At 39.3% G+C, this 9,875-nt stretch overlaps 1 protein-coding gene across 1 annotated transcript; it reads left to right on the top strand.

Annotated features, from left to right (window-relative positions):
- Positions 1-1,471: 1,471 nt before the first annotated feature.
- FN3K (fructosamine 3 kinase) lies at positions 1,472-7,634 on the top strand. Its single transcript, XM_008936839.1, has 6 exons — positions 1,472-1,720; positions 2,774-2,925; positions 4,188-4,279; positions 5,458-5,540; positions 6,335-6,457; positions 7,215-7,634. Exons 1-6 carry the CDS (start codon positions 1,580-1,582, stop codon positions 7,551-7,553), a joined length of 930 nt encoding a protein of 309 aa, XP_008935087.1. The 5' UTR covers positions 1,472-1,579; the 3' UTR covers positions 7,554-7,634.
- The last annotated feature ends 2,241 nt before the right edge of the window (positions 7,635-9,875 follow it).

The raw sequence follows: 9,875 nt of genomic DNA, 5'->3' as shown, positions 1-9,875 counted from the left end.
GCCAGTTACTTTACACATACAATGCAAATGTCCAGCCAAGATATGTAACCTCAAACGTCGCTGCTTGCTGGCTTTGACTGCTGTTCTGTCCTTGCATCACTGTTTCTGATTCTAGGTCATAAGCTGTGCTTTTCCTTGTGCTCTCATTCCATAAGAGGCCTCCTGTTAAAATAAAGCTGGATGTTAGAAAAGTTCCTCCTTAGCCAGTTTGTCCCTTTGAGGTCTGCTATGTTCCAGCTGCTCTGGGTACTGTGAGGAGCTATGTTCTGACAAATTACTTGTTTGCTGTAGTTCAAGTCATTTCTCAGTATTTTTCCCTTCATGTAGGACTGGAATCATTTGTGAACACAGTGAAAAGCCAACAGCAGCAAAGCCAGTATGTCTCGTGAGCATTCCTTTCTCTGTCAAACCCAAAGAGCTTATATGAGCCAATGCAAACAAATAGTAGTGAAAAGAGAGAAATGCATGAAAGCAGAGTGCAGCAGTTGAGAATCCAAAGTTCCCTGAGGAGATGCTGGGCACTGCTGCTCCAAGTGAGAACAAGAACTGCAGCCTTGTAACGTGCTAGGAGCTGGTCATTGCCACCTAACCAAATACATATCTTTATATGGACACTATTCAAACACATACTGTAGGTCTGCCTTAGGATAACATGTTATAAAGGTTTAACACTTCATACCTGGGGGTGTCAGTGCAATTTGCAAGCATGAAGTGATTAAATTCAGCAGTGCCCAAAGGATCTTCTGTGTGTTAGGCTGTGAGAGGACATCAAAAGGTGAAACCATGTCCTAAAGATCATGTTATAACTGGAGAATATAGGAACTGCATCCTAAATTTTTTTATTACCAACTTGATGTTTTTACTATGAATTTTCACTTGATAATGTTCATCCCTGAGCACCTTACTGTCTCATTGACTTGAGGGCACTTTCAGGCAATAAGAATCTTTTGACTCTTAGAAGAGATTGAATTATGTCTCAAGAAGGGAAAGTGTTCTAAAGATCTCAGTGAGGACAACAGAATTCTAGTCCACACAAAGCAACGACAAGCAGAGAGAAAAACCCACCAACCTTACCACGTGTTTCTGGTGGGTGGCGTGTGGCCAGCCGCATGATTTAACTGCATCCTTACAGCCTGAAGCTTTGGGGTTTGTCTCGGAAGTAACCCCAACAGAACCCGCCTGCTCGTTTCGGACTGCTGCGTTCAGACTCCCTCTAGTGATGGGTTTAAAAATGACAACGTGATCGCGGAGCTTAAAACAGAAAAACGGGTCCGAACTACAAATACCAGCAGCTCTCGGCACAGCTGACAGAGGACCCAGGACACACCTCTCAGTTTTATTCTAGCAAATATTTCTAAAGATTTTTATTTTTCATGCATAACTATATATTTTCCAAGGGAAACAAAGCGTTTTGAAACGTTAGCCCTGGATTTGCCTTTTTGTTTTTCTGCTATTTTTTTTGTTTGGTGGGTGGCCCTTTCTACCTCATAGCAGAGTGACAGTGAAAGAAGGACCCAAACCTTTAATCTTGTTTTGCAGTGGATTAGCAGAAAGCTGCTGCGACAGCCTGGAAATTACCATGGAGAAAATCCTGAAAGCAGAATTGAAAACTTCTGTTCTGAAGGCATTTGGAAGCTCCGGAGGAGGATACATTAGCCAAGGACAAGGTTATGAAACAGACAGTGGGCGAGTGTTTGTTAAAATCAACCATAAATCTCAGGTTAATACTAGCAGATATTTAACTACTGGTATTATTGCATGTAGAGAGCTCTTTATTTTGAAAGCACCTGATAATAATTTAGAGTTCTGCATTTTCAGACTGATTCTATTGTTCCAGTTTTCCTTTCAGTTTTCTTTTAAAAGCTGTAGTCTATTTTCTAACAAGTACTAACGGAGTAGGTTTGGTTAATGCAAAACAGGGTGTCGTGCAATGTGATAATCAAGAGCAGGAATTGACATAGCAATAAGTAAGGAGGAGAGTAGGTACAGAGCTGTTACTGTAGCACTTGGAGTCTGGAAAAGCCTAAAGCTGAATTTGCATCTATGCCTTCCCTTTCATGTTTCAGCTGGGAGGATTGAATAGTGGAAGGGAGGAAACTATGCCAGTGCTAAACTTGTGTATTATTTTTAAAGCTACAGGTTTCAAACCTCCCCACTGTTTTTTTTGTATCTCTAGCAGTAAGATCCTTGCAATTTTTAAGGCCAAGCTCTTGACTTTTCTATAGCTAAATGAATACTCGGTGGCTTTCTTGTAACATCACAGTGCATCAGAAAACTGCTTTATCAATATGAAAACCATCCTAAAGCTTCTGTGAACAGTATCTTTACTTCAAAAACACAGAGTACAGGCTTAATATCTGTAGTGTCGTTTCCATCTGGTGGCTGTTGGCCTGAGTGGAAAGGAGAAACAGTTCAAGGGTTCAGTCCTTTACCACTTCATATAGTAGTGGTCACCTGTGGTTTTGAAGGTGAGGTCTTGGGTGTTACCCTCAGAGACACTGTTATGCCCGAGAAGCTTGGTATCTCCATAAGCCTTGAAAGTCATGGTGAAATGGGACATATTCTACTAGCCTGGAATGAATTTGGGGGAAAAAAAAAAAAGTTAGAATTAAGGTACTCAAGTCTCCCTGTGTGAACTGAAATCTTCCCGCAGCTACATTCTTTTATCAGGATGAATTAACTCCTCATAACTTTTTAAACCAGGCTGTTTATTCCAAAACAGTTGTTGTAGACGTCCATAGTTTAGCCCAAGGATATTCTTATTCCTTGACAGGCTAGAAAAATGTTTGAAGGGGAAATGGCAAGTTTGGAAGCTATTCAGAAAACCAATATTGTGAAAGTGCCTCAGCCTATTAAAGTGATTGACCTACCTGGAGGAGGAGCAATGTTTGTCATGGAGTACCTAAAGATGAAGCACCTCAGCAAGTATGTCTGTACATCTCTTTATCTTTTTACTATCTTTTGGGGAATATTTTCTTGTATCTTACAGTCAGTCAGAAAACTTCATGACAAGAACCTGTCTATTCTCTCAGACCTTCCATCTGTCACAATCCATGTTTGTGTATGTGTACATATTAAAAATATAAGTGTGTATATGTGTGAGTACACTCCTTCCCCATAGTTTGCTCTTCCCTTCCCTCTGCCTGCAGTGCTGTTGCTAGCCTAGAGCTTTTTATGCTGCTCCACATGCACTGAGACTCTACCAAAGTGAATGTGGTAATAGCCGAGTTTAGCCAATCTTTCCATCATGAGATTTTTTTTTTATTTTGGTTTCTTTTCCCAGGTTATCAACATTCTTTAAACTTAAAGGATTCTTGTGTCTGTGAAACTTCTACTTCTTTGAGTAAAATCTTCAAGTATGATTGAAGTCAGTCAACAAAGTCAAAGGCACTAGGGTGAGGAAGAATTAAATGGATAGATAACATGAAATTCCATTTTGTCTTAGCCAGCCTGAACATGAAATCCAAGTGTCCCAGGCTCCTGAACATTGGCTGTTAGGAGTTAACTGCTTTGTTCTGGGCCTCTATGAGGACGTAGTAATGCCTGTGGCTCTTCTGGCCATAGTTTGTCCAACTTTTTTATTTTTTATTGGGAGAATAATGGCAGTTCCACAGCCTAGCCACACAGCCCATTCCAATCCATCCTGTTGTTCCTAAAAAAGATTTTCTAATGTCTAACCTCAGTCTTGGTTACAATTTTAAACCCTTTATTTTCTACTCATTCTGAGCACAGAGGAAAAATTAGTTTCCTTGCAGCTCCTGTTCAGATATCTGTGCAAGATTTTAACTGTTTTCTAGTCACCTGTATTCTGCAGCAAGCAACCTCAGCTCAATCCTTGCTTATGGCATCTTTTCAGCCTTACCATTCTTAGTCTTAGTCCAGCTGATATTGAAGGTCTCTGCTTGGTTATGTGGAGCTGATCCTCCTGTACTGTGCTCCTGTTGATACAACCCTGTGTTCTGTTTACCTTTCTTGCTAGAGCATTGGCTTAAGTTCATTTTATTATCTGTTACAACCTGTTTCTTCAGAGTTGTTGTCTAGTCATTTGCTCCCTGCTATGTACTTGTGAAGTTGATTAAGGTTTATTTGCCAAAGATACACTTGGTCATATTTAATTGAGTTTTTTCCCCTGTAATATTTCATTCATTCGTCTTGTTTCAGTTTCATTTTGTTTTTTAATCCTACAGATACTCTTCAAAGCTTGGAGAGCAGATAGCAGATCTTCATCTTTATAACCAGAAACTTGGAGAGAAATTGAGAAAGGAGGAAAACACAATTGGTAATTGGTATCATGTACTAAACCAGAAGTGAAATAATTCGTTTGGCTGTGGTGCCATATTGCATTATAATTTTAATGATCATTGAAATCACTACTGGGACCTGGTTTTATGAGATGTCCCTTCTGTCCCTATGCCACACTTCCCAAATGTACATTATACACACAGGAGCTACAGATATGGTTGGAATTTTTAAGCTTGTTGTTTTAACCTCAACAAAAATAAATTAATTTGGTTTTTACTATTCATTTTTAAATATACTTTGTTGTATAAATTATACGAATATTGAAATTTAGTAAGAAACAGTGTTAATATTTTATAAGTTTTCAACATTTCCTACTGTCAAACTGAAAATCTGGACTAGTTGCCTTTTTCAGTGTCAGTTAAACCTTTCAGCCTCATGTACCATCCAACTCTAAATGTTCTTGATCTTATGGACACTGTTTTGTTTATTGTTGGTTTAGGCAATTACCTCATTCCAGAATATGGTGCCAGTTAGTAAACACATAAATGAGTTCCTCTTTAGAGATGTTGGGGATTACATTTAACAACTTGAATATGTAGCAAAATACACAACAGTTGCTGCTCAGTGAAGACCATTGGAATCCAGCAGTGTAAGACCACGATGCAGTTTCTATTGACTTCAAAGAAAACACTTTCCATCGTTCTTGGGAAAGTGCATTAAGGCATAAATGAAAAACGGATGCCCTACAAATAATGATGCTTTTAGAGTTATTTATCAGTGTCTTTCCCATGGCGTCAGGGATGGACCAGGTTCAGCTCTTAGTGGTGGACATATTATAATCCCTTATTTTTGAGTGAAGGCCAGATGATTGGCAGGTCACAAATAATCTATTAATCAAAATTAAGCCATGTTTAATGATAACATGTTAAAGGATCAGAACAGCAGATTGTGAATCTGGTATCTGGACTCTGCTCCTGAATGTTTAACTCTATTGTCCAAAAAAAAGTCACTAACTTTGACTAATTGTGCCTCCATTTCCAGCCAGTATCTGCAAGTTTATGAGAGTTCTTTCCATCTTAAAAAAGGGTTGTGACCATGAAATAAGTGTAACTTATTGCTTAAAATTATGTTGTGTACCTATTCTCTGAAACTGAGTTCTGTGTTTGCAGACTGTACTATGCAAGGCTGTCAAAACTCCTGATATTTGTTTCTTAGGTAAAGGGGCAGCTCGCTCTGAGTCTCAGTATGTGGATAAGTTTGGATTCCATAAGGCCACTTGCTGTGGTTACATTCCGCAGGTACGTTCCGTGCCTGAAAACACCAATGTGTGCTCATTCAGTTCAATAAACTTCTTACACAGAAGCTTCTTTCTTTGGCCTGCAGTTTTCTGACCGCAGTTTTGCTTTCACAATTTTGTTCTGATGTGACAGGGAAGGGACCACGGTGGCTGCTCAGTGTGTGGCTTGCTACAATGCAGGGAGCAAGCAGACACAGTGGGTCGAATAAGAATTTGAAGTTGTGGTGGTTCTTTACCTTAGTGATAATTAATAAAATAGGTATCCCTTCACACGCCATGTCTTGGTTTTGGTTTTTTTCTAAATCCTGGCTATATGGATCTCAAATGGCAAACCCTACTGCTTTTATCAGTCTCTACACATGGCAGAATTTCATTCTGCTGTTGAACTGAATGAACTTTCAATATCTCAAACTTTTTGCTAAGTACAACTTTTCACCACATTAGAAACACATTACCTGGTAAAAATGAATGAGTATTTGTGCATTTCCACATTTTGGAATATAACATTCAACAGCTGAAATGATCTTATGAGACTTTCCCTCTAAAACACATCAAGAAAATCTGAATGAATGAAAATAGCCAGAATCTCGTGTTTAAAAACAGCCCCACCTAAGCATGGAAGAGATCATCGCTCCCAAAAGAACAATCAAGGGAATGTCTAAGAACATTGCACCTAGGTCATACTAGTGTTGTCTAGGCCATCGTGTCAGCGTCGAATATTTTCACTTGATATCTCTGTATTATTAATACCATGTATATGTTAAAATTATTACAAACCTCTGTATCATTATCTAGGTGAATGAATGGCAGAGTGATTGGCCTTCTTTCTTTATTCGTCACCGACTCCAAGCTCAGCTGGATTTGATTGAAAAAGATTATGGAGACAGAGAAGCCAGAGAACTTTGGTCACAGCTAAAAGTACGAACCATGTTTTAAATCTGGTTTTTAGAATGTTAGAAAATGTCTATCAGTGGAATTTTACAGGTATTTTTTAAGAAGTTTTTAGATAGCTTTTAATGAACAGCAACTGGACGAGCTTCACAGCTGGTCCAACAACACTGTCAGCTGAAAAGAATTCACACTGCTCTTTCATTTTTTTTTATAGATAATGAAAACAAACCTGTAATTCAGCAGTGACGTTCACTGTCAGAATACAGCTAATAATAAGGCTGTAGATGCTATCTGAGGCCTTGGTGTTACAGAGCAGGTAATTTAGTGGGCCCAGGCTCACAGCCGAGGCTGTGGTTCAGCTCCTGCTCCATGCTGGACTGTGCTCCTCTGCAAGCCTCACAGCACAACCTTGTTCCTTGATTCTGGTTAATTGGTACAGAGATTTACTCCTGACCTTTGTGCCTCTGAAACCTTTTAATGGAAATTAAATTTATTTTATATTTCTTGTGACTATTCATGTCTAGAAGCAGTATGTTCATACTAGATGCTGGTACTAGACTGTGAGTTCACAGAGCTTAGCAAGTCACTTAAGAACAATCAAGAACATTTATTATTGGCTTACAGTTTAGATTTATGGTTGTAACCATCAGCTTCAAAAGCGCTCCATGAGGACTGAAAACAAGCAGCATTTCACCAGCTTAATCTCTTATGTACTGCAGCACTTTTATTTAAAGTTTTCTTTAAAAAATCTTTAATCATTATGTGTTTGTTCATACATTTTCAGCCAAAGATTCCTGAAATGTTCTGTGATGTGGAAATTGTTCCTGCTCTCCTGCACGGGGACCTGTGGGCAGGAAATGTGGCTGAAGACGACTCTGGGCCAATTATCTTTGACCCTGCCTCCTTCTATGGCCATTCAGAATTTGAACTGGCCATTGCTGGAATGTTTGGTGGGTTTAGCAGCTGCTTTTTTTCTGCCTATCACAGTAAAATACCCAAAGCTCCAGGATTTGAGAAACGAATCAAATTGTATCAGCTCTTTAATTATATAAACCACTGGAACCATTTTGGGACGGGGTACAGAGGATCTACCCTAAATGTAATGAGGAAACTTCTGAAGTGACCAGAGAGGTTTGAGAAATTCTGACATAGTCCTTTAGTAACAAACAGCCCCTGCTTATCAGATGTAACACAAACTAGGAATTAATAGTGGAATTAATTGATGGTAAAACACCTGACAGGTAAAAAGCTTCGTATGCTTTTGAGCCTCACTAAATGTTAAGAGTGATTGTGTGATTTTCAACTTACACGCTAGTTTCCCAGTACAGTCACACCTTGCTGAAGCAAAAGGCTGCATTGTTTGGGAAGATTCCACTGGGCTGGAAGTCGTGTGCTGCTCAGCCTCACCTTGCTCTCTGTAGAGTCTCATGTCACAGCTGCTGTGATTCCACAGTGGTGTCTGGCCACTTCTGATCTGCTCCAGCAGGAGTTCCTTGCTGAGAGCTCCTCGGTAAGGAACTGTGGTGCTAGAAGTAAGAACTAGTTCCTTATGACTCCCCTTTTTTGTTCTGTTTTACTTTTCTGTCTCTGTTTCCATCCCTTTTCCCATTTATATTTCTGTTGTCTTTCTCATGTTAAGTTTACCAATCAGAAGTTTAAATCAGATTCTATGAATCCAAAAAATTCTTTTTGGTTTAAAGAGTGGACAAGGCCCTTTGGCAAGCACTTGGCAAGCATATATAGTTTATATATATAATATTTTAATTTAATGTATTTTACTTTTTTTTCTCTTGCTCTGAGAAATTAATTTACAGTGATAATTTGTAACAGGATGTCTCTGTAGTTCCTTGGTAATTAACTATATGGTCAGAGTGTGGGTTGTTACCACACAAGTTTAAGAATAACATACAATAGTTTTAGTAGGGTAATTTAATGTGTTATACTGTGATAGTACCATATTTCAATAACTTTGTTTACAGATAGCAAGAAGTGAGAGGGAGGCTTAGTGCTCTGATGCAAGAAGGCATCTGTTGGTGGTGCTTGATGTACTTTCAGTTTTAGAAAGTAAGGTCTAGTAGGCAAAGCTGATCTGTTCTGCCAGTGCTGGATTCCTGAAGGAACAGTGTCAAACTAGATGGCTTCATCATGGTTTTTAATATTCCTAGCAAATTTATTCTTAGAAAACATAGACAATGAGACTCTGGTGAGAAAACTGTGCAACAAACTCACTGGCAGGGGTGAAGAAAGTAAATAGAAGTGCAGTCCAGCAAATGCTCATGTGAATCAGAATCCTTGAATGAACGAACTCATCTGTTTAGGCTTCACACAGCTGTCATGATTAATACCTAAAATATTATATTCAAACACGCTCATATATGTTTAAGGTTTTTTCAACTTTAAATGGCTGTGCTGCAAAGATTTCATAAAGTTTAAAGTTAGATATTGTAATTGGTAAGATTTTAAAAAATGCATTTTGCTCTCTGTAAATATCATACAAAAGGTTTAAATGTTTTAATTCCTTTGAATTTGGGGTACAATTACAGGAAGTTGTCATGGTGTTGTTATAACAATTATAACAGTGAAAAATGGAATAATAGTTAGAATAGAGTTGAAGTCGTAGCTGACAGGGAAAGGATCCAGGTCTGGGAATACAGCAGAGTGCATGTGTACTTGTATTTACTAACGGTAACAAAACCACACCTGTTACAGGGGAAGGTACATGGGAACTGAAGCTCCTCAAATAAAACATTTGCCTTGTAGAAACTAGGAGTTGGGTGTACCTGTCATTTGCTTTAAGGAATTTGAGCCCAAAGGTAAGATACTTGGGCGTGGAGGGAGTTGCTGGATGCTGGGAAAGAGGTGACCTAACATCCTGACCAGACTGAAGCGTCTCCCCGAATTTCCTTCACAAACAATGGAGAGAAACGAGTACCTCTGAGGGTGACTCATGTCACCCGTTTGTCAGCTGGTCTGATCCTTCAAGATTATTTTCTATGAAGTGAAAAGACAATCTGAAATGACTTTAGTCAATGGCTGGGTTAGACCCTGACTTCAGTTTTCTAAAGCTGGTGATGTACCAAGAGAAAAGTTAGAAAAGTAGTGCAGTTGTCTGGTAAAATAAATGTTCAGTAGGTGGGGGAAAAGAGGAGTGGATAGAGATGCGTTATGTTTTGGGCTGAAGTATGAAAAAAATATCTTCCCGACAAAGCTAACGGGAAAGAACCTGGCACGAGACAGTAACTGCTGCGGGGGCAGGCGTGGGGTCAAGTCTGCCACTTCCTTTCCTTCCCTTTTTCCCTGGAGTTGTAGCTTTCAGCATTCAAGCTCTATTTCCAGACTTTTAGGAGGTTTATCTAAGGAGTTATTTCATTAAGCCCGTAGCTCGGTGCTTGGCGGGGAGGGGGTCAGACGGAGCCGGACGCGGAGACTGGCTCATCCCCTCGCC

Source organism: Merops nubicus, unplaced genomic scaffold (assembly GCF_000691845.1).
Source record: "Merops nubicus isolate BGI_N331 unplaced genomic scaffold, ASM69184v1 Scaffold52833, whole genome shotgun sequence".
NCBI classification, from domain to species: domain Eukaryota; kingdom Metazoa; phylum Chordata; class Aves; order Coraciiformes; family Meropidae; genus Merops; species Merops nubicus.
Note: the sequence above shows the minus strand (reverse complement) of the source record. Positions and strands in the feature narration are given on the sequence as shown.